The 25,862-nt window shown below is 46.1% G+C and overlaps 1 protein-coding gene across 2 annotated transcripts in view; it reads right to left on the reverse strand.

Annotated features, from left to right (window-relative positions):
- Positions 1 to 23,713, reverse strand: part of MECP2 (methyl-CpG binding protein 2) — a 53,697-nt gene extending 29,984 nt beyond the window's left edge. The window contains exons 1-2 of one of the 2 annotated variants that reach the window (XM_047765777.1): positions 23,566 to 23,713; positions 18,694 to 18,817 (exon numbers count right to left, since the gene is read on the reverse strand). In XM_047765777.1, the coding sequence (XP_047621733.1) occupies positions 18,694 to 18,719 (26 nt within the window). In that variant the 5' untranslated portion in view covers positions 18,720 to 18,817; positions 23,566 to 23,713. The remainder of the gene's footprint in view (positions 1 to 18,693; positions 18,818 to 23,565) is intronic. The other variant, XM_047765776.1, reaches the window with a different exon arrangement.
- Positions 23,714 to 25,862: the final 2,149 nt, after the last annotated feature.

A 25,862-nucleotide genomic window follows, 5' to 3' on the forward strand; every position in this document is an offset into this window, starting at 1 on the left:
AAAATTATGTAAGTTTCAGGTGTGTGGCATTCGACACCTGTATACGTTACAAAGTGATCGCCACAAGTCCAGTTAACATCCAAGGCTTGGCTTTTTTTTAATTCAAGCCTGTTTTACTAGATTCAACAGATACCTAAATTGCATTTCAATAAATATACTCAGCATGTAACAAACAGAATCATAAAACCCATGCATGTTGTTTACCTATGCATAAAGCATGCATATAGGCTATTAATATAAAGAATTATTATTATTACAATCCTAACTTTTTGTTATTCCACAATGGTAACTAAAGAAAGTTCTGTGAGGAGTTCCTGTCGTGGCGCAGCAGTTAACGAATCCAACTAGGAACCATGAGGTTGCGGGTTCGATCCCTGGCCTCGCTCAGTGGGTTGGGGACCCGGCGTTGCCGAGAGCTGTGGTGTGGGTCGCAGACGCAGCTTGGATCCCGCGTTGCTGTGGCTCTGGTGTAGGCTGGTGGCTACAGCTCCGACTGGACCCCTAGCCTGGGAACCTCCATGTGCCACGGGAACGGCCCAAGAAATGGCAAAAAGACAAAAAAAAAGTTTGGTGAAGCAGCAATTCTGATTAAATTAGGCTTGACTTTTAAACCATTAAATACTATACATATTCCAAAATTAAAGAGAAAAAAAATTATTACAACATTGCAATAAGACTTTAAAAAATGGGAAAAAATAAAAAAAGCAAACCACAAAACTCAAATCAAATAAACCTAACCGTATATAAAATCAGTTAACACAGAAAAGAATTATTCCAAGTGACTTTTTCCACACGTTATAATGAAAAATTTCAAACATACAGAAAAATTGAACAAATTGTACAAAGAACACCCACATACTCATCATCCAGATTCCACCACTTCTGACATGATTCACCCACCCATCAATTCATTTTTTTGCTTTTGGCTGTGCCCTCAGCATGCAGAAGTTCCTGGGCCAGGGACTGAACCCACACCATATCTACAACCAGAGCCACAGCAGTGACAACACTGGATCCTTAACCTGCTGAGCCACCAGGGAACTCTATCTTATTTTTGATGCATTTGAAAGTTCACCAGTACACTTCATCCCCAAACATTTCAACTTGCATATCATTAACTACAGTTGAAAATTCACTTTCACTTTTTAAGGTAAAATTTACATCCAGCAAAATGACAAATCTTAACTGTATCACCAGATGAGTTTTGTCAAGTCCATGCACCTGTAGAAGCCAATCCCCTATCAAGAGAGAAGATGGTACCATGGCCACAGAAAGTTCCCTAGCACCCCTTTCCAGGCAGCCCCACCTTGGTGTTGTCAGTTTGCAGTGTTGGCCATCCCACTGGGTATGTATTAGTATTTAATTGTGGTTTTAATTTGCATTTCTGATGACTAATGTTAGCACTTTGTTGCACGCCTGTCCTTATGAAGTATCTACTAAAATTTTTCCTGTTTTAAAAAATTATTATTTTTGCCTTTTTATTACTGAGTTGTAAGAGTTCTCTCTATATATCCAGTATATAAAGCCCCTAGTTATATATATGACTCTTTACTTTTTGTCTTTTTACGGCCATACCTGCGGCATAGGGAAATTTCCAGGCTAGGGGTCGAATTAGAGCTGCATCTGCAGGCCTACGCCAGAGCCACAGCATGCAGGGTCTGAACCACGTCTGACCTACACAGCTCACAGCAAAGGTGGATCCTAAACCCACTGAGCAGGGCCAGGGATCAAACCCGCATCCTCATGGATACCAGTTGGGTTTGCTACCACTGAGCCATGACGGGTACTCCATTATCTCTTTAATACACGGTTAGATTTTTTTCCTTTTTTTTTTTGTCTTTTTAGGGCCGCACCCGTGGCATATGGAGGTTCCCAGGCTAGGGTTCCAATCAGAGCTACAGTTGCTGGCCTCCACCACAGGCACAGCAATGCCAGATCCAAGTTGCATCTTCGACCTACACTACAGCTCATGACAACGCTGGATCCTTTACCCACTGAGCAGGGCCAGGGATCGAACCCGCAACCTCATGGTTCCTAGTCGGATTAGTTTCCGCTGCGCTGTGACGGGAACTCCCTTCTTTTCCTAGCTTCTTAAGGTGGAATCTTAGATTACTAGTTTTATACCCTTTTTCTTTTCTAATAAATGCACTTAAAGCTATACGTTTCCAAGTATTCCTTTAGCTGCATTCTATAAAACTTAATATGTTTATTTTCACTTTAATTCATTATGACTTGAAATCTCTCATTTTTCTTGTGGATTTCTTCTTTGGCCCATGGGTTATTTGGAAATGTGCATTTGGTGGGGGCTGGGTTTTTTGTTGGGTTTCTTTTGTCTTTTTAGGGCTGTACCTGTGGCACATGGAGGTTCCCACGCTAGGGGTTGAATTGGCCTACTCCACAGCCACAGCCACCCAGGATCTGAGCAGTGTCTGTGACCTGCACCACAGCTCATGGCAATGCTGGATCCTTAACCCACCGAGCAAGGCCAGGGATCGAACCTGCAACCTCATGGTTCCTAGTCGGATTCATTTCTGCTGCAACACGATGGGAACTCCTAGAAATGTGTGGTTTAATTTTCAAGTATTTGGGTTTTTTCCCCTAGATCTTTTATTATGAGTTCTAATTTAATTCCATTCTGATCAAAGAATATAATTTGGGAGTTCCCTGGTGATCTAATGGTTAAGGACTCGGCACTGTCACTGCTGTGGCTCAGGTTCGATTCCTGGCCCAGGAATTTCCACATGCCACATGTGCAGCCAAAGAAGAAAGAACATAATCTGCAGGATCTCAAGCTTCTGAAGTTTACTGAACTTGTTTTATGGTCCAGCAAATGGTAGGTTACTGAACTGTATCATGTACACTTGAAAATGTGTGTTCCACAGTTGCTGAGTCTGTGACTCTATAAATGTGGTTGGTAATGCCCAGATCTTCTACATCCTTACTGATTTTTTAGTCTAGTTCTACCAATTATTGAGCAGAGTATTGAAATTGTCATGTACAATTAGGGATTTGTCTGTTTCTTTAATTGTGCTAATTTTTCTGCATGTATTTTGCAGCTCCGCAATTAGGCACATACACATTCCCTACTGTCAATGTCTTTCTGATGAGCTGACCCTTTTATCATTATGAAGTCTGTCTTTTTATCTCTGGTAAATATCTTTTGTTCTGAAGTCTTTTTGTTGTCGTTGTTGTTACTAGTATTGTCACTGCAGCTTCCTATGCTTACTGTTTGCAGCACGTATCTCTTTATATTCTTTCGTTTTTAACCTAGCTGTGTCTTTATATTAAAAACTGCAGCCACGCCCATTTGTTTACATACTATTGATGGCTGTTTCTGCACTACAACCGCAGAGTTGTGTAGTTGTGACAGATTGTATGGCCTGCAAAACCTAAAATAGTCACTATGCTCAGAAAAAAACTTTGCTTATTCCTGCTCACTAGTAAGGGCCACATTTCTCCTATTTCTTCAAAAGTCTAGATATTTTGAGTGGTACGCTATCAGACTTTGGATTCTATTATGTTCCAATAAAAAGTACGGATGTTGGAGTTCCCGCTGTGGCGCAACAGGACTGGTGGGCATCTCTGGAGTACTGGGAAGCAGGTTCATTCCCCAGCTTGGCACAGTGGGTTAAGGATCCAGTGTTGCTGCAGCTGCAGCACAGGCCACAACTGCAGCCCGGACCTGATCCCTGGTCCAGGAACTCCATATGCTGGAGGGCAGCCAAGCAAAAAAGAGTACTGGTGTTTTATTTTAGCAGACAGTTAATTTGGTGGAACTCAGACTCCAAAGTGTCTTCCCTATCGTGGAAGTGGTTGAAATCTCTGTTCATTTCTCTCGCCTTGAATGGAGTTGAGTAGAGTTGATATGAAGAATCTGCACCACCACTGCCTTGCCCATGGTGATCTTCTTTCCAGGATATCTGCCCTCAGTCCTCTGAATCCTCAAGCCGAGACGGCAGGTCTGCATCTCAGTCTCCTTGCAGCACACCGACTAGGATTGCCCTTGGATGCAAAAGCTGTTACAAACAGGAAATTCAACTCATGCAGTTGCCTTCTTCCAAGTATCAACTTCTCTCTAGTTTCTCTAGTATCCTTATTTTATTTTTCCTTTTTTTTTTTTTTTTTAGGGCCACACCCAAGGCATACGGAAGTTCCCAGGCTATGGGTCGGATTGGAGCTGCAGCTGCCAGCCTATACCACGGCCACAGCAAAGCAACATCTGAGTGTGTCTACAATCTACACCATAGGTCATGGCAACCTTGGGATCCTTAACCCACTTAGTGAGGCCAAGGATCAAACCTGGATCCTCATGGATACTAATTGGGTTTGTAACCCACTGAACCACAACAGGAACTCCCAGTACATTTAGTGTCTTTAAATAGCTATTTAAAATTTTTGTCTATAGCGTCTTTGGCTGTTATCTGCAAGTTGGGTAGTCCAAAACAAGCTACCTCATTACTACTAGAAGCAAATCCCACAGGTGACTTTTGAACACGAGAATCTTGATTTTTACATAAGGTCAAAAAGAAACTCTAAACTTCATTCGGGATTTTTAATGATGGTAGTAATATCAGTGTTATAATTTTATAATTATTTTATGTATATTACAAGATAAAGCAAATAAGTAACTGTTAATGTTAACGAGAAATGAACTTTTTGTGTAAGAAAAAGATATATAAGGATAAAAGTTAATGACAGACCCTCAAATGTGAAAGTTCCATTGTAGACATCATTACGTATTCATGAATGAGTTAGGAAATTTTTCCCAATGTTTTCTAACTTTGTCCACTGAATGGACCTACATGCAATGTCACCCCAAATAAGAGTGCGCACATCAAGCACACAACCTTGGATTCTAAATACCATTTCCCACTAAAAGGAATCAGAGCTCTTGGAACAGTTTCAGGGTAGGAAAAGCACACACTGGGATGGAATGTCTTACGCCAGAAAGCAAAGAATCACATAAAGACTAATTAATTAATGAGGCTATAGCAAGAGGACACAGGCACCAGAATAAAGGGAATCTCATTGACCAAATTTGTAATAATTTGATCAAAAAAGAATGGTTGACTGTAGCTGAACCATAAAACACAATAAATCAAACTCCCTGAGTACATACTGACCGGACCGAGCGTTTAGGCTGATGCAGGGTCCTCGTATCCCCCCACGGAGAGGGAAGCGCCATGTGGACTAATGGTGATAGAACAGGAACCACTGTTTAAAGTTACAGAGAAAATGTGACTATTAATCTCAAGGAAAGTGATATAAGCTAAGTCGTCTTCTTTCATTTCAGGGAATTAATATAATTCTTCAATGCTATCAAATCAAGAAAGATGCATAAGCATACAATTAGTTTTGATGGTAACCATCAAAGAAACGAAAAGTAGAAACCGTTAAAAGCTGGTATTTCTGGGTCATGGAACAGGAAGGAGGAGGCACAGAATGTTTTTAATCATAACCTCCTTTGAGAAGTTATGTTGTTATTGAGTGGCTGTAATATTTTGATAAAAAAAATCAAAATCCAAAAAACCTAACCTTTCAATATAGTTTACTGCTCTGACATTAACATCAAAAACCCTGAACCCAGGAGTTCCCGTCGTGGCGCAGTGGTTAATGAATCCGACTAGGAACCATGAGCTTGTGGGTTCGGTCCCTGCCCTTGCTCAGTGGGTTAACAATCCGGCGTTGCCGTGAGCTGGGGTGTAGGTGGCAGACGCGGCTCGGATCCTGCGTTGCTGTGGCTCTGGCGTAGGCCGGCGGCTCCAGCTCCGATTCGACCCCTAGCCTGGGAACCTCCATATGCCACACGGGAGTGGCCCTAGAAATAGCAAAAAGACAAAAAAAAACAAAAAGACAAAAAAAACAAAAAACAAAAAACAAAAAAACCCTGAACCTGGAGTTCCCGTCATGGCGCAGCAGAAACGAATCCGACTAGGAACCATGAGGTTGCGGGTTCGATCCCTGGCAACCTCAGTGGGTTAAGGATCCGGCATTGCCGTGAGCTGTGGTGCAGGTCGCAGAAGACGCGGCTTGGACCTGGCATGGCTGTGGCTGTGGTGTAGGCTGGCGGCTACAGCTCTGATTTGACTCCTAGCCTGGGAACCTCCATATGCCATGGGTGCGGCCCTCAAAGGACAGAAAAAAAAAAAAAAAAAAAAAATCCCGAACCTAGGAGTTCCCGTCGTGGCTCAGCAGTAACGAATCTGACTGATGTCCAGGAGGACACGTGTTTGACCCCTGGCCTTGCTCAGTGGGTTAAGGATACTGTGTTGCCGTGAGCTGCAATGTAGATCACAGATGTGACTTGGATCTAGCATTGCTGTGGCTGTAGTGTAGACCAGTGGCTACAGCTCCGATTCAACCCCCGTCCGCATGGATACTAGTTGGGTTCGTTTCTGCTGAGCCACAGTGGGAACTCCCTGGGGCAGAGTTTTCTCGTAGAGGCCCACAGGGCTTGCTGGTGACTTACAGGAAGATGAGGAAAAGAACAGAATCGAGAAGAACTCCTAGAATTTCAGATTGGCTAACTGGGTGGATGTTGATGTTATTTAATAAATGTGACAGAAACTAAGAGGAGAAGTGGATTTGAAGGGAGAAAAAAAATCAAGAGTTCTGAGTGGGACTTGTTAAGCTTGAGATGTCTATGAGCAGCAAGAGGAAATACTGAAGAGACCATCCGACGTGGAGTTCCAGAGGGAGGTTAGAAATGCAAGCCAGACACACAGGCACAGAGCGGAATGGTCAGCACACGGCTGTACGCATCATTCATAGAAATGAAACCACAGAAACAATGGAAACACCTCTAATTAAATCAAGGCATAACCATCAATAAAATGTCAGGTGGTCATTAAAAACGATGGTGTAAAAACATTATCCAGGAGTTCCCGTCGTGGTGCAGTGATTAACGAATCCGACTAGGAACCATGAGGTGGCGGGTTCGGTCCCTGCCCTTGCTCAGTGGGTTAACAATCCGGCGTTGCCGTGAGCTGTGGTGTAGGTGGCAGACGCGGCTCGGATCCTGCGTTGCTGTGGCTCTGGCGTAGGCCGGTGGCTACAGCTCCGATTCGACCCCTAGCCTGGGAACCTCCATATGCCGTGGGAGTGGCCCAAGAAATGCCAAAAAAAAACAAAAAAAAACCCATTATCCAGACATTGTCTATCTGTAGATGGCAAGTTTATGGACAATTCCTACTTTTCCACTTGCTGTATTTTCTAAAAAACCCTTTTTCTTTCACTGAACAGATATTACTTTTACAGTTAGAAAATAGTTATTTTCATTTGGGGGAAAAGGGATGACATTTTTACTGACATGGAAAGATATCTATAACGTTATCATTGGAGAAAGAAGGCAAGTTACAACAGCACATATGATCCCCATTTATCTAAAACCCTATGTATGCATACACACAGGTGCATAAAGAAAACTCTAGAAGGATGCTTAAAATGCCAACAGCAAAGGTAAATTGTAGGCTATATTTGCCAGTTGTAGTTGCATTAACTTTGTATGGTATCTGGGAAACAATAAATGTGTGCACAAAAACATCTGATATAATAATTTGAACTGTTTGGTTTTTTTTCTTTTTTGGCCGCCTCACAGCATATGGAGTTCCCAGGCCAGTAATCGGATCCAAGCCACAGTTGCAATCTACACCACGGCTGCAGCAACACTGGATCCTTAACCCACTGGGCTAGCTGGGGGTCAAACCTGCATCCTGGCATTGCACAGATGCTGCTGATCGCGCTGCACCACAGTGGGAACTCCTGCACTAAGATTTAATGTCATTTTGTCTCTCTTCATTGCACCTGTACTTGGGGGCATTCCTTGGCCTCTTCCAAGTGACTTCTCAAGTGCTGGCTGCTTTTTTTTTTCTTAATTTTATTGTATTGGAGTATAGTTGATTTACAATGTTTTATTAGTTTCAGGAATACAGCAAAATAAATCAATATCAACACCTTTTTCCTCATATAGGTTATTACAAGCAACTGAGTAGACTTTCCTATACTATACAGTAGGTTCTCATTAATCATATATATTTATACATATATTTTAACATATACACATATCCTTTCTTTTTCAGATTCTTTTCCCACATAGGTTATTACACAGTATTGAGTAGATTACCCTATGCTATACAGTAGGACCTTGTTGCTTCTTTCATATACGGTAGTGTGTATGTTTTTTTTAATTTACTTTTACTGGAGTACAGTTGATTTACAATGTTGAAATGCTGGCTGTTCTTTTATTTGTAGTTGCAGGGTATAATGTATACAATAGGTGTTCTTAACCTTTTTCTACCATGGGCCCTTCTGGCCCTCTGAACCCCTCCTCAGAAGAATGTTTTGAAATGCATAAGACAAAATACATAGAAGTTGATCAACGATTTACTTTGAGAACTGGTGCTAGAGTAGCATGTACTCCGTTAGTAAACCATTAAACAATCAGATCTAGAAGTGTGTAAAATAACTAAGTTTGAACTATGATGAACACAAGTGATATTTCAAAATATCTGTAACTACAACATGATATGGAAGTATCTTTGATCTCTACTGGTGACAAAGTCATAGGTACTCCTAACGCTACCATGGTCTGTTGCCTACACTGGTCTGTGAATTTTCAGTGAGAGGTTAGCATTTTCCCCATGCAAGGTTACAGAACCCCTGATTTTCAACCCTGAGTCAGAACCCTCGGTCCAGAAAGATACACACCAAATAGTAACAGCAGTATTCTCTGCATGGTGGAATTTCCAGAGTGCGTTCCATACGCATTTCCTAAATTTTCTACGATGATGCTTTACTTATGTAATTAAAAAATAAAGAGCTTAATGAATACTATGATTTTGTTTGTTCACTTTGTTTTGTCTTAAACAACCTGGAAGAGTGATTAAGAAATTTAATACAGTTGCTTTCAAGCTACATTAACATTTTCTTATAAGGTGATGCTGCTTTAAAAAAAAAAAAAAAAAGACGTTGGGCGTTCCCGTTGTGGCAGTCGAAACGAGTCTGACTAGGAACCACGAGGCTGCGGGTTCGATCCCTGGCGTTGCTCAGTGGGTTAAGGATCCGACATTGCTGTGAGCTGTGGTGGGGGCCACAGATTTGGCTCAGATCCCGAGTTGCTGTGGCCCTGGTGTAGGCCGGCAGCTGTAGCTCCGATTGGACCTCTAGCCTGGGAACCTCCATATGCCCTAAAAAGCAAAAAAAAACACAAAAACAAAAAAACTTTCAACCTTCCCTAAGTACTTATTATGATGACTTTAATCATTCCTGTGTTTTTACAAGCCTAGAAAAAATTTCACCAAAATTATTTATTCTGGAGTTAAAAGGAACAAAAAGACAAACTGTCATAACCACCGACATTGTCTATTTTTTGCCAAGCATAATTCCAAAAACAGCTGAAAATATTAGGGTAAATTAGTACTTAATATGGACTAATACCTTCTGCTGTTTACAAAAACACAAAACCTAGAAAAACAGGGAAACTTATATTTTAAAAATTAGTTACTCAATATGTGCACAAGAATTTAAAATACAACTTTTCAAAGTAATGTGAAAACTTAAGCACCATTAGAAAGCCCAGAAAAACCAAAAATGCTTTTATTTTTTTCAAAAATCACTTACAGGTAGAAAGTCAGCTCATGCTGAAAAGCGCTCAAGTTGGTGTCTCAGCAGCGACGTGGGTGCTGCAGAGGAGATGGGAATGAAGGGAAATGTGCAGATGCCAGAAACCTGCTTTGATTTCTTTCAAATCTAAAAATAAAAGCTTCGGACTACTCTATTAATAAGTCTAGAAAATGGATGCCTTTTTTGTGGAAAGCTTTCACAAACCCAGAAATAAAAATATCTTCTTGTCGTTGAACAGACCCAAAGGATGTAAACATAAACCAGATGTCAATCCTTGTTTCTCTACAGTTCCATTCTCCCCAGGGCTCTGGTGGGACTTTGGTTGTAAAGACGCGTCCGCAGCACAAGGAGACATGTTAAATGAATGAAGGTCTGCACAGAGCAACACGGACAGGCTCAAAAGCCAAGCACAGTGTGAAAAGAGCAACGTGCAGAATGTCACATACAGGAGGATACCGTCCTGTCGGTCTGCCGAACACTGTCCAATGTTCTCCACTGTCCCGGGGAACACAGCATCCAGCCCGCAGGAAGACCACCCCCATCACCTCGGGCAGGCCAGTGCAACTATGGGCGTGGCTTTCCCTGGAGCTGTCACATTCGAGTTCCATAAAAGGACAGAAAAGGAGACTGAGTAGGACCCACTGCTAACATTTCCAAAGTCCCAAGAGAAAGTGCCTGAGTCTACCGCATGAACAGAGTGCAGAGGCCGAGGAGGAAGGCGGCCGGGAGGACTGTGGGAAGGCAGGACCTCGAAGGGTTGGGATGGCCTGCGGGAGAGCAGAGGAGCAAAGGAGCAGACGCACAGAGGACAGCTCCGATCCCACCTCCCGAGCCCGGGTTTGTGGGGATGACCGAGATGCTGCTCACAGTGGCTCACCAAGGTGGACCTGGTCCTTCACAAGACAGGACTGAGCCTGCTTCTCTCTTTTTTTCCCTCTTTTTTTTGGCCACACCCACAACATATGGAAGTTCCCGGACAGGGGACTGAACCTACACCTCTGCAGCAACCCAAGCTGCGGCCGTCATATTCCCTTTTTTTTTTTTTTTTTTTTGGTCTTTTGATCTTTTTAGGGCTGCACCCGTGGCATATGGTGGTTCCCAGGCTAGGGGTAGATCCCAGCTGTTGCTATCAGCCTACGCCAGAGCCACCGCAAACCCAGATCCGAGCCACGTCTGCGACCTACATCACAACTCACGACAATGCTGGATCCTTAACCCACTGAGCAAGGCCAGGGATCAAACCACATCCTCATGGATGCTAGTCGGGTTCACTAACCACTGAGCCACAATGGGAACTCCCGCAGTCGTATTCTTAACCTGCGCCACCACAGCAGGAACTCCCAGGAGTGAGCTTACTTATGCACTGCTTCCTTCACCATGAAAGATATCTTGGCAAAAACATAACAAAAAGAAATCATGGAGTTCCCGTCGCAGGGGAAACGAATCTGACTAGGAACCATGAGGTTGCGGGTTCGATCCCTGCCCTTGCTCAGTGGGTTAAGGATCTGGCGTTGTTGTCAGCTGTAGGGTAGGTCGCAGATGCGGCTTGGATCTGGCATTGCCATGGCTGTGGTGCAGGCCGGCAGCAACAGCTTCGATTAGACTCCCAGCCTGGGAACCTCCATATGCGGCAGGTGCGGCCCTAAAAAGACAAAAGAACAAAAATTAAATAAGTAACTAACTAACTAAAAATCAGCAGAACTAAGCAGTGCGTTTGGTCCGTAGTTGACCCACACACCATGCAAGTTCTTGCCCTCCTCTAGGCACTATCAGAGAGGGAAGTGTGTGCAAGAAGCAGCCCCGTCCTCATGGGTCCCTGGGACAGAAGTGAGAGAAGGAAGGTTCCATGAAGAGATCTGAAATGGGAGCCCCAGGGGCCTGAGCTGGCAAGTCGGCTCAGGGCAGATGGCCTCCAGAGCAGTGCAGGGCGGACAGGGGACAGGATGGATGACCAGAGCGCCTTGCACTGCCTTCTGGGGCCCAGTTACCTCTCAGAGAAGGAGGCAGCTTGGAAGGAAAGCCAAACCTACCTGGCGCAGCTGGGGCAGTTGTCTGACTTCCTACTGGCACACTCTGCTAATGGAACTGCTCCTCGAGCCCTGCGTGGCCTGGCTCATCTCCATATTCTGAACCCTTGAACCCAGCCGAATAGATCTCTCTCGTGAGCCTCCATACACTCTGGTCTCTCCTCCACTCACACTTTCTCCTGCACCAGCTAATGCTGCCTTATCCTTCAGTTTCTGGAGGGGTCACTTTTCTTTTTTTGTCTTTTTGCTATTTCTTTGGGCCGCTCTCGCGGCATATGGAGGATCCCAGGCTAGGGGTTGAATCGGAGCTGTAGCCACCGGCCTACGCCAGAGCCACAGCAACGCGGGATCCGAGCCGCGTCTGCAACCTACACCCCAGCTCACGGCAAGGCCGGATCGTTAACCCACTGAGCAAGGACAGGGACTGAACCCGCAACCTCATGGTTCCTAGTCGGATTCGTTAACCACTGCGCCACGACGGGAACTCTTTTTTTTTTTTTTTTTACTTTTCAAAGAAGTCTCTTCCCGGACCCACCCACCAAGTCTACACGGGATCCTTGTAATGTTTACGTGCAGCCCACTACTTCTCCACTGCAGCATCGAGCCCTTGTCTTCCCTCAGAGCAGAAAATCACTGAGGGTAGGCAGACTCTAGGATCAAGGACAGTAACTGACAAGTAACAGATGCTCGATCAGTACAGGGTAAATGAATAAAGTACTGCAATATAAAGAGCACCGCAGTCACAGAGAAACGAAGCAACAGCCACATGGTCCTAAATACTTCCAGGATAAGAGTTCCCGTCGTGGCGCAGTGATTAATGAATCCGACTAGGAACCATGAGGTTGCGGGTTCAATCCCTGCCCTTGCTCAGTGGGTTAACGATCCGGCGTTGCCGTGAGCTGTGGTGTAGGTCACAGACGCGGCTTGGATCCTGCGTTGCTGTGGCTCTGGCGTAGGCTGGTGGCTACAACTCCGATTAGACCCCTAGCCTGGGAGCCTCCATATGCCGTGGGAGCAGCCCAAGAAATGGCAAAAAGACAAAAAGACAAAAAAAAAATACTTCCAGGATATTCCTTACGCATATTACATATAAACACGACAGAATGTCCAGCAGCTGTGGCAGACTCTTCAACCCCAAGTTCCAAGGAGCTACTACAACTCAAAACGGTACCAAGATAAAAATATTCCGTTTTCTTCAAGATTCACAAACAAGAACCTGCTGAAGTTCACCCTGCGAAGTAAAGGGTCCCGTCTCACCCTCTGCTCGCAGGAGGTCATGAAATAGAAGCTTCTGAAGTTTTGCTTTCTAGTGCTAACTGCTGAAAATGATTTCTTCATAGCCTAACGAGCAGCTCTCTAATCTCTACAAATTGTGTTGCAGTCATAAATGTTTGTGCTTATCTAATACATAGTCGTTTCCTCAAAACTGTGCAATTAAAAGGCCATCCTTGATTTAGCAACATCTGTCAAAAGCGTAAAATGCACCTATCCTTTGACCCAACCAAGTTCCATCACTAGGAATTTCTCCTACAGATAAATGTGGCTGTGACCGAAATCACATAAGTAAAAAGCCATTCACTTCAGCATTAATGAAACTAAGAAAAAACAATGGGACCACGGAGTTCCCGTCGTGGTGCAGTGGTTAAAGAATCCGACTAGGAACTATGAGGTTGCAGGTTCAATCCCTGGCCTTGCTCAGTGGGTTAAGGATCCGGCGTTGCCGTGAGCTGTGGTGTCGGTCGCAGACGCGGCTCGGATCTGGTGTTGCTGTGGCTGTGCTGTGGGCCAGAGGCTACAGTTCCGATTCGACCCCTAGCCTGGGAAATTCCATATGCCGCAGGAACGGCCCTAGAAAAGGCAAAAAGACAAAAAAAAAAAAAGTGACATGGCTCTATAGGAACTGATACCGAATAGTCACTAAGATATATTAACTAAAAAGAGAAAACTCTGCAAATGTGCATGGTATTTCACCGTTTGGTAAACACACACACACCCCTTTGTTTGAGTGTGTGTAAACACACACAGAATATATACATAAAGATATATGTAAGAATATATAGGCCTTCCCATCATGGCTCAGCGGTAACAAACCTGACCAGTATCCATGAGGTTGCGTGTTCGATCCCTGGCCTCCCTCAGTGAGTTAAAGGATCTGGTGTTGCGGCGAGCTTGGATCTGGCGTCGCAGATGCAGCTTGGATCTGGCATGGCTGTGGCTGTGGCCAGTGGCTACAGCTCCAATTGGGCCCCTGGCCTGAAAATTTCCATATGCCTCGTGTGCAGCCCTAAAAAGAACCCCCCCCCCTGCAAAAAAAGAATATAATATGAGGTATCTAGAATAGTCAAATTTTTTTTTCCAATTTTTTTTTTTTTTTGGCTGCACCCATGGCATATGGAAGTTCCTGGACCAGGGGTCAAATCCAAGCTGCAGCTATGATCTACACCACAGCTGCAGCAACACCAACCCACTGTGCTGGGCCAGGATCAAACCTTCACCACCACAGAGACAACGCCAGATCTTTAACCCACAGCACCACAGCGGGAACTACTAAAATAGTCAGTTTCACATGAGGCAGAGAAAGTAGAAGAGGGACTGCCAGGAGCTGGGGGAGGAGGGAGGAATGGGGAGTCACGGTTTAATGGGGATCATTTCAGTTTTGCAAAAGATAAAAAAAGGTTCTGGAGATACACAGTGGTGATGGCTGCACAACAATAAGAATGTACTTAATGTTACTAAACTATACACTTAAAATCGCTAAAATGGTAAATTTAACATTATGTATATTTTACCACAATTTAAAAACAACACCCACACAGATTAATAAGAAACTGGTAATGACAGTTTCCTTCAGGGAGAGAAATGGATGTTTCACGACGGGGTGGCAAGGAGATCTGATACCATACACCCTTTTCTACCACCTTTTTCCTTCTGCACGCTCTACCCGTACCAAGTACCATTAAAAACTCAGGCTTACGCGAGAAGCCTTTCCCTAATCACAAGCCATTTATATCCTTTCTTTAAGCTAAAAGAAAATCTGGATTCCATTCAGTTTTGAGGGTATTTATTAGATTTCAATGATGCGAGTTGCAAAACACTACACTTGTTCCCCTAAGAATACATTCACCAAAATCCTGTCTTTATTGGTATCAGCTATTATAGAAAGCTTCAAAATCATCAGAGGAAAATTACCATTTTATCAGTACACAACTTTTATGCCGTCACAACCAAGCCAGCCGAATAGAGAGCAAAAAGTCCTCATCATCAATCGACACACATCAGCCTGCAATTACATGAATCAGAAAACAAACTATGCTTATGCTGCAGTCTACCCTAAAGCTGTAACTCGTATGTCAGAATTTAAAACACACACACATGCACGCACATGGGCACGCACGTGTGCACACACACACACACACACACACACACACACACGCACACCTCCTGGATTCCTCCCAGTTTATCTGAAACCTACTTTTGTGAAGATCCACTATTCTCTTGAGTCTTCCAGAATGAGCACTGTAGCCGTGCGGCCTGCATCATGACCGCTGCAGCCTCTCCCTGCATCCCTCACCCAGTCAAGAAGGCAGCACTTGCAGGGCCCAGCACCACCCCTGGCTCAAAGCAGGGAATAAAATATTTGTTGAGTAAATAAATACATGATTATCTGCTGACAGGCTTGCCGTGAAGTCTCAGAAAGAAAAAATTCAGAAAGAACAAAGTAAGAGACGCTTTGTTCACTTGAAGTCAGCATATGATAAAGTGAAGACCAGGTGACTGGCTCACCAAACAGCTACGACTTCAGCAGTTCCCTGGTGGCTCAGTGGGTTAAGGATCCAGCATTGTCACTGCTGTGGTGGGGGTTCAACCCCTGGTCCAGGAACTTCCACAAGCTGCAGGTGCGACCAAAGAAACACTTTTTAAAAAAACAAGTATTTTAAATACCACACCAAGAAACCGGACAACTTAATTCTTTTGCATATATCAAATATGTATTACAAATATAGCACATCATCAAGTTTTTTAGGATGAAAGAAAATATAGATGAATACTGTCATGTTCTTAGAGTAGCAATGGACTTCCTAAGTATGACAGCAAAAGAAGATACCGTATCAGGAATTTTATATATCAGAAAGACAAGCAGAATCAAAAGATGATGACAAAGTAGAAAAAATATCTGCATGATGATAAAGAATTAATATCCTTATTATGTTAAGAGTTCTTATAAACCAACTTAAAAAGAAGATCCTGACAGAAGAAGGAATGCAGAACATAAACCGGCAATTCGTAAAGACCAAGTACAAATGGCCAAAGACTACTGAGGTTCAGCCTCAGTAAAAACCCCAGACGTGCATATTTAAAAGATGGATACCCTAAATGGCCATGACAGAGGAGTGGATCAAGAAGATGTGGTACATATACACAATGGAATATTACCCAGCCATCAAAAAGAACGAAATACCAGCATTTTTAGCAACATGGATGGACCGAGAAATGATCATGCTAAGTGAAGTCAGTCAGCCAATGAGACACCAACACCAAATGCTTTCACTGACATGTGGAATCTGAAAAAAGGACAGACGGAACTTCTTTGCAGAACAGATGCTGACTCACAGACACTGAAAAACTTATGGTCTCCGGAGGAGAGTTTGGGGGGTGGGGGGATGTGCTTGGGCTGTGGGATGGAAATCCTGTGAAATCAGATTGTTATGATCATTATACAACTACAGATGTGATAAATTCATTTGAGTAATAAAAAAAACTTATAATAAAATAAAATAAAAGATGGATACCCAATTCTGGGAGTGTATGGGAAGTGGCACTTTCTAAGACTGCCGTGGGAACTGGGATAACCATTCTGGAGAGTGATGTGAAGTACCCACCAGCAACTCCAATTCTAGGCAGCCATTCTTCAAAAAGACTGGCACATGAGGAAGTTCAACCCAGCAGCATCTCTAATAATAAACCGCTGTCAAAACCAATAGAGGGACAATGGTGACAGTATATCAGCCCCAAACTACACTGCCATTTAAGAGAAATGAAGGCAGATAAACATACCACACAGATAGAGGCCGAATACATATAATGCCATCCTTGTTTTGTCAAAAATACAAAGGTACCTGTTTGTATAGCCTGAGAAGAAGATTCAGAAGGATCTACTTAAGCTATTAACAGCAGTTACTCTGGGTAGTGGGTTTGGAAAGTAACGGGGAGCTTTCACTGTTTTACTTTTGATATACTTTAAAATGGTTTGAATTTTCTATCAAAAGCATGTATTACTTTCATAATTCCTTTTTTTTTTTTCTTCTTCAAGGCCGCACCTGCAGCATATGGAGGTCCCCAGGCTAGGAGTCAAATCAGAGCTGCAGCTGCCGGCCTACACCACAGCCACAGCAATGCCAGATGCTTTAACCCACTGAGCGATGCCAGGGATCAAATGCACATCTTCATGGATACTAGTTGGATTCTTAACCCGCTGAGCCACAATGGGAACTCCTATTTTTCTAATTTCTTTAAAGGGAAAAGAAAAGCAGCAAGATATCAAGCACTCATTTATTAAAGAGGGGTTCCATTCTTTGAGAATTTCCTTCCAAGTTCCTTGAAGCTCGAATGGCCGAGTCTTTCCTATTCATAAGTAATAAGGGCTATTTTTAAAAACATCTCTTCCTTTCTACATTTCTTAGAAGACACTATACACGGTCACCACTGTCTGATAAAATCCATTCCCAATCTGCGAAAAAGACTACGAAAAACATAAATCACCCCCACAGTCCTAATACCTAGCAGAAGAGACCCATTCGCTGCCACGTATTACATTTAGGCCACACAATTTCCGAGACAATACACAAAGCACCAGCCACACAACTCCCACCAGCATAAATAAGCGGCGTACAAAGAACGCCCTGTCAGCAGGGCCCAGAGCACACCCCACAGCAGTAAATGGGAATGACAATTTGAGTCACAGGATCAGGAGTGGAACCAAATTTGGGACCTGGAGGCAGCGTGATGCCCTCCGCTTCCTTCCACACCTTTTCCTGCTCCACCCAGACTCTGCCCTCACACGGTCCCCAGAGGGGCTGTCAAGGATGCCCACACAACTTTATACTGAGGTGTCAGAATCCACTAGATACAACTAACTGTTACTTGAGGGTCTCAGCAAGAGTCACAATCGGAGCATGTGTGTAAACTCACATTTTTTCCTTCGGAAAAGAAATGGAAAAATTCAATTAGAACATTCTGCCTTACCACACGGAATGTTTGAAATCCAGGTGTCAAAACATCAACCGTGGAGGGACCTGACTTTAAAAAAGCTTAAGATCTTGAGCCTGACAGCTGAGAAATTAAGGAACCGCTCATGTTTACAAAACTGAAGTCCACACAGTGGCGCTAGAGTAGCCAGCCTCAAGTGTGGCTGATAGAGCACCCAAGTGTCAGACCTCAAACGGCTCCGATTGCTCCCAGCTTTTTCAAGACATCCATTCTGCTCTAGAGTCTCGAGAGCCAGAGGTGTATCTGGGCGCTCTCTTTGGGTCCCGTGGGAGGAGTGCGGCAAGCACGCGCAACAGCTTTCAGGAGGCCATCCTTCTAGGGGACCGCACACCAGTTCCCACATCCGAAAATGCATCACCCACTACTGTTGACCAGGAAGTCATTCGCCCAAGACCAAAGCAAACAGAGTCATGCCGTAGGCCGCCGGGCAACAGCAGCGGCGGCAGGTGAGGAGCTCGGTCTAAGTGCTCCCAGCTCAGCTGAACTGCCTAAAGGTGAACTGAAGGTGCAGATCACCAGTTCCAGCTCTAATCTGACACCCGCCCCCAGATCACGCTGTGGCTACCAAGTAACCCTACCTAAACTGACTTTTCAGGGCTCAGGGAAGTGACTTTTTTTTATTATATGGCACAGTTTGGCACAGTTATGTCTTTAGTCTTTGGGGTACTTTCATACTGTCCAAGAGTAGTATATCTTGTTTTATTCCTTTTTTTTTTTTTTAAAAACAGATGGCCAAACCAGGACATATACTAAAAAAAAAAAAAGGAAGGTTACTTACCTGAGCCCTAACATTCCAGCTACCATGGAATCTTGTTGGAGCTGGTCTACAGAAGCAAGATGTATTCTGGGGAGTCACATGTCACATCAAAGCAGGAACTGGTGAGTCTGTATTTTTATGGAGCCTAAAACAAAGAAAATCGTAAGTTGAAAGCCCCCATTGTGCTGCACGACCTTTTTCCCAGGGCTATTTGGGACATTTTGAAGATAAACATACAGACAAAGTACTACGCTAGTTCCCGGCTGACCGAGCTAGAAACAAAGGATAAACTGCAGCTGAGTGGCACATAACGCACAGTGCTCAAAGAAAGGCAAGATTCGTGCGTGTTAGAACTGACGCTTATCACAGGTCTTGTCACCTCTGAGGGACATTTTGACACCATAAAGCTTATCACTAGTGATGATCTCTGTATTTCTTGCACCGTGTCATACAGAGATACTCGGGGAGAGAAGACGTGTTTGAGAGAACACGCAACATCAGACTGTCTTCCCCAAAAGAACATGTGAAATCCAGAGGCAAAGTCTCCCTTCTCTTTTTCAAGCTGCTGAAGTTGCCACAATCTGTTGTAACATCACATAAAGGGGTTTCTAACCCTGAGAGAAAAAAGGCAGCACCAACAGAAACTAAGTGCCCTGGGAGATCCAAAGCCATCCTTAAAAATAACACACGCCTGTTTCAGAGCAAACGTTTTTAAGCCTCTCAGATCATCGTAAATCGAATGTTCAACAAACTGAGTTAATAGTTTGACAGTTTCTCTTTTGCTTTTGAACACATGTTCAAAAAAGATCTTCTGTCACCATTTTTCATCAAGATAACCATCATTTCCTTGTTAAAACTAAAATCGCCCCATACTAGCTACTCTCTGATACCTTGCTGGCCTAAGAGTAGGACTTTTATCTTTAGAAAAATTCTAGAGACTATTCACACAATTGCTCATGTAATGAAACCCAGAGGAAAGGCAACACCAGTCAAGCCTTTTACTGCTGCGCTATACCTACCAGGATGGTATCCGGAATTATCTACTGAGGTGCAGTGAGGCCTTATAATTCCCTTAAACAGTCTAATCATAGGATGCTCTGAAATCCCAGAAGTCAGGTAACAGTGTTACTCAGGTAGCTATACAACAGAAAGTAAATTGGTATCCTGGCTGGGAGGCCCTGCATTTTTGGGGTAAATTGCATTTCTATTTGTAAATTGAGGGGGCTAGACTAAGGTTCCTCCAGCTCTGAAAGTTTAAGTTCTTTGATTAGGAGTTTATGGAGAGAGAAAAGAGAGCCAGCAAATGAGAGCAATTAGGTGAAGACCCAATAAAGCAGTGATTTGCAGGTGTGTGTACACACACACACACACACACACACACACACACACAGTGCCCCCAGCTCTTAGGCAAGGAAGCCAACTGAACCCTCTCGAAGGCATGCTCCCCAGAGTCCAGACTTATGCAGTACTGCAGAACAGCTATGCTAAGGACATATCCATAGGCCAGCAGAACCAACGCAAGTGTGCCTTGAAGAAGTGAAAAAGGCCGAGGCTTTAGTCTGTAACAGAGTGGTCACAATCCCCCTTAAACATGGGAGGGGGCATGCCCTGCCAGCCCCCAAATTCCTGTTCCCACTCAGTTCCCCCAGACGCCATACCTACCATCAAAGGGGTGGAACCAAGGATTTAAGCAATGGCATGCAAATCAAGCTTTCAATAGGAAGGAAAAGGTTCCTTGCAAGAGAAAGGCACAAGAGCACTTTTGTGTCAGAGAGTACAAGGAAAAGGAACTCGTTTACATCTGTCCTACCCAAAATGAGGTAAAGGCACAGTGGTGACAATGGCAGTTTCACTGGAGAGGGCTGGTACCAAAACACTGAGGACAAGGTCCATCCGCTGGAGGGGTAACAATGCTCTACCCGAGAAAAAAGGTTGGGTCTGCTGACCACACGAGATGGTCTGCACGCATGTTACCACGGCAGAGGGGGTGAGAACAAGCAGGCGTCCTGCCACACTCCCTGGAACTGCCAGTCTAGACTATGTTTTACCCCCAGTGCACTTAAAACACTAGTTACTACAAAGGTCAAACATCTTCTCTGCTTGTCTTCTTCTCATAGATAACTCGGGCAGCTTGGCCACAGAGTGCTCTTAGCCGATAAAAAGATCTCCACTGATATTCGCCTTTATAAAAGATTACGGCTTCCAGGAGACATCATTTATCATGCAAATAATTCCAGGCAGGTGTATGAGTGATGGAAACTGGCCTGGAGTAAGAAAATAACACCTTTACATCTGCTCTTCTTTATTCTAGGTTCAAGAAGCAAGCTTCTCATTCCATCTCAATGCGGAGGAAGGAGTATTTGGATGGGGGCAACATCCGCTCATCAGTTTTTCTGTCACATTCCACAGCTTACCTCCCCACCCCACTAGATTCAGCCACAAAGAGGCAGAGCAGACAGGGAAACAATGGCTCTGGCTGGAAATTGCAAATAGAATGCAAAATTGTACTCTAACCCTAACACAAGCAAGTACAAAAGCTGGACTGCAATCTGACTGCATGATGGTCTATCAGGTGAAACAAAGACCTGGGACTCTAGGTTTAAGGCCTTCCAGGCAAGTCTGTAGCAACAAGAGACAGCATGGTGTGATGGGCCAGTACTGGCAAGAAAGTCACAGAAGGTTTCTTCAAGGTGTTAGGACACAATGACTTCAGATGCCACCAGGCACTCTGCAGAGAAACTATATTCTGGAAGCTGTGCAGTTTAAAGGGATAGGGGTAGGATGGAACAGCTGTCTGGAGGGGCAGTCGAGAGGGCTAACGCACTGCCAATGATGCCAAACGAAGCAGAGCCCTTGTCCTCTCACATCTCGGGCTCAGATGTACAAACCCTGGAAGCTTTGTCAAGTGAGGCTTGTGTGTGTGTGTGTGGACAGGAATGTACAGCAGGACCGGGCCAGCGATGCGCGCTCGGTGACAACTTATTTAATCCTGTACTTCTACTACACTGGCCTGTGTCCTTTAAGGTTCTGACATGGTCTGGGTAAGAACATAAAACCAAAGGCTTCCTAGGCTCCCTGACTGGACTTTTAAGTACAAGTCCTAAAAAGCCCATAAACAAGCCTATTTTCCTGAATCCCTGGTGGAAATTCCCAAGAGACCTAAAAAAATCCGGATCTGGTTGGTTGGTTGTCTGCAATAAGGATCCAGCATGTTTCAAACAACCCAAGAGGAGCAGTTGATCTCATTGTTAAGTGAAATCACTAAGACGCAGATGAAAATTCTGGCTTCGAAACCCAAATTTCTCCCCTAGAGTAATTGTCCATTAACAATGAATTCTCCTCCCAAGGCCTGAATATGCTTCCTTTTTTGTAGAATAACAAAATGCCTAAAAGTTGTGAGAGTCCTACAAAGTCTAAGCCACTCAGCCTCACAGGCTAGTAGGTTTGGTTCCACGATCACCAAGCACTCCCTGAATTCGATCCTACCATCTCACAATGTGGGGCACTGATCCTGCACAGCAAAGACACAACATGGGAATGGCTCTACAGAGCCCGTTCCTGTTCCTGGAAAAATAATCAGAAGCACACATCTGCCTGACCATGAGTCAGGAATATCATTTTTGTGGTGGAGCCCATTTCTGCTGTGACCAATCTACACCAAACACACAACAGAAGCGACGGCCACAGAGGTATGTTCCAGAGCAAGCTCCCCCCCCCACCCCCGCCCCGTTGATCCACACTTGGTAATGCCATAAACGGTCTCCTCCGTCAAAGCAATCTTTAGACTCTTCACAGTGACCTTAAGTCTTCAGTGCAAACCCACAGAAAACATTGCCACGCCACGTACAAGTCACCTGAATTTCAGTTTGGGTGACTCAGTCAGAACCACACTAAAAAGAAAAGAAACTTTCGGGGACAACTGACAGGAACCACAGGAGGGGCGATGAAATTGCCCCATCCGGGGCTGGGGATCGTGAGCAAGGCGCGCTCCGCGGCTCTGGAAGCCGGTCACATACTATGTCCCACTCCACTTATGTAACTGGAAGATCGCCGGCGAACGGGGGGAGGAGGGGAGGGCGCTCAGATTCTGAGGCCACAGCACCCCCAAAGACCCTGGGGGCGTGCTCCCACCGAAGAGCCTCAGGTGCTGCCGGACACGCAGTCCCCGACCCACGGCTCCTGATGGTAACTATAACCGCCTCTTTATGATGAGCCGTGGGACCAGGAACACAATGTCTAGCGCCTTTTGTGGGTGGACAATAATTCCCACCTACTTGTTCCTGCTAGATGCGAAAGGAACTCGCTCGCAGTGGGGGCAGAAAGTCATGGAATGGGCGAGAAGGAGGGGGACGCAAAGCCTGGAGATGGGGGTGAGAGCGCCGGAGCCCTTGTGGCGCACTCTCCCGACGGGAGGCGGACTGCGCACGCGCGTCGGTGGGGGGGCCGAGTAACGGGAGAGGGGGCGCGCGAGGGAGGGAGACGCGAAAGCGCGATCCAGGGAGAGGCCGGGGCCGCGGGCGCGCGACGGCGCCGCGGGCCCGAAGCCCCGCGAAGGGCACGACGCGCGCGCAGCCCCGACAGGCGAAGCCCCGGCGACAGGGGCGCCCGCGGGGCCAGGGGCCGGGATGCGCGCCGAAGGCGGGAGGGAGGGAGGGAGGAACCAGGCGAAGGCTGCCCTGGGAGGCTGCGCCGAGGACGGTCACCCGCAAGTGCGGGTAACGGGCCGAGGGGGGGGGGGGGCCGTCACCAGCGGGAGGGGGAGGGTAAGAGAGGAGGGACGCCATCCGCCAGCCGTGTCGCCCGACCCCGCGGGCCCCTCCCGCGCCACGTCCCGCCCCTACCCCCCGCCCCCCAGCAAGGGTCCCCGCCCGCGGCCGCAGCGGTCCCACTCACAGTCTCTCCTCCTCGCCTCCTCCTCCTCCTCCGCTCGGCGCGGCAGCGGCGGCGGCGGCCATTTTCCGGACGGCTTTTACCACAGCCCTCTCTCCGAGAGGAGGGAGCGCGCGCGCCGCCGACGCCGAGACCCCGCACGGCCGACGTCGCGCCCCGCCCTCCCGGCCGGCCTGCGCGCTGCTGCACCTGCGCACCCGCGCCCGGCCCCCGGCGCCGCCGCGAGCCCGCACGCCATTGGGTGCGGCGCCCGGGGGGGGGCGGGGTCTCGGCGGCGACGCCGCCAATTGGCGGGAGATCGTGTCCATTCCGGCAAGGGAAAAGGGGGCGGACGCCCCGTCTAGCTGCGGATTGGCTGCCAACGGCCGTCATTTGGGAAAAAGAAGCGGCTTGGACTCCGGGGGGCTGGTTTAGTGGGCGGAATTTGAATATTAAGGATTAATGGGCCCTTGCGGATGCTGGAGCAAAGCTAGGCCTAGGCTCGGGACGCTTGTTTGCGCGGCCATGCCGGGCCCCCGACCCGCTGTCCACAAACACACCCAGTACGCCGCTATACGTGTTTCACCGCACCCGCATTTTCTCCACATTACCACCTTCAGTACAAGCAGCAAAGTTGCCTGACATTGTTCCAGCCGAGGGACCTTGGTTTAAGAGGCCTACCCAATGCATTCTTACATCTGACCTGCAGTGTGCCACACAATCACAGGGGCAGGGAATAAACTGAAGAACAAATCACAGCCTTGATCTTCTTGAAACTCTGATGGGGGAAGAGCCAAGGCTGCAGATAGTCTGGTGGAGGTGGGCAGAAGGCACAATGGAAGCACAAAGGCAGCAGCCCTTAACTGCCTGGACGGGAGAGGGAAGACTTCTAGAAGAAGTGATTTGGGAGCTAAGATCCACAGTGCCGGTGAGAAAAATATTTAAGAGTATGAGAAAAGTTTTAGTAATGGAGTGTTCAGGATAAGACTGTTTGTCTAGGCGACCTTACTCTGATTCCAGCTATCATCCGATTCATCCAGTGACCCTTGAGCTAGGGTCAAGGAACCCTCTGATTCTGATGTGGCTCCTTACCCTCTGTTAATTTATTAAATACATGTTATGGAAGACACTGTTCCAGGCTCTGGATGCACAGTACTGAACAAGACAGCAAAACTATCATTCCTGTGGGGGAGGCTTCATACAAAGCAATATGTACAAATAAGTGTGTAATATGTCTCCTAGTGATAAGCGCTTTCAGACAGATAAAGCAAGGGTAAAGGGGGTGCTGCTTATATAACACAGGCTTTTGCTCACACATTATTCCCCCATATGGCTATCTGGGGAGAGAAGAAGATGTCGGGCAAGTTCAAAGGCCCTGAGGAGAGACTACACCTGACGTGTTGGGGTCTCACGAGTAAGTTGATGTGGCTGGAAGAGTGACAGGGTATGTGGTTGGAGAGAAACCTGGAGCTGCCGTGGGAACTGGAAGCTTTTTTTTTTTTTTTTTTTGTCTTTTTGCTATTTCTTGGGCCGCTCCCATGGCATATGGAGGTTCCCAGGCTAGGGGTTGAATCAGAGCTGTAGCCACCGGCCTACGCCAGAGCCACAGCAACGCGGGATCCGAGCCGTGTCTGCAACCTACACCCCAGCTCACGGCAACGCCGGATCGCCAACCCACTGAGCAAGGGCAGGGACCGAACCCGCAACCTCATGGTTCCTAGTCGGATTCGTTAACCACTGCGCCACGACGGGAACTCCTGTGCCATAATATTTAAAAGGGCAATGTCAGTGACTTGAAGAGCTGCATGTTCTTGGACTTTTTTTTTCCACTTTTTTTTTTGTCTTTTTGCTATTTCTTGGGCCGCTCCCACGGCATATGGAGGTTCCCAGGCTAGGGGTCAAATTGGAGCTGCAGCCACCAGCCTACGCCAGAGCCGCAGCAACGTGGGATCCAAGCCGCGTCTGCAACCTACACCACAGCTCACGGCAACGCCGGATCGCCAACCCACTGAGCAAGGGCAGGGACCGAACCTGCAACCTCATGGTTCCCAGTAGGATTCGTTAACCACTGCGCCACGACGGGAACTCCCTGGAAGCTTCTTCTGAGATGAGAAGTCTTTGGAGGATTTTGAGCTGGGAGCTGCCATCATCAGATGTCTATGGCAGGTACAGTGTGGAAATCTGTGGCGAGACAAAATGAGGAGTAAGAGCCCAGGCAGGAGGCCCTGACAGCAGTCTAGGAGAGGTGACAGTGGTTTTTCACTAGGGTGGTAGCAATGAAGGTTCTGAGAAGTTGTGCAATCCAAGCTATGTTTTCAAAA

Source organism: Phacochoerus africanus, chromosome X (genome assembly GCF_016906955.1).
Source record: "Phacochoerus africanus isolate WHEZ1 chromosome X, ROS_Pafr_v1, whole genome shotgun sequence".
Lineage (NCBI taxonomy): Eukaryota > Metazoa > Chordata > Mammalia > Artiodactyla > Suidae > Phacochoerus > Phacochoerus africanus.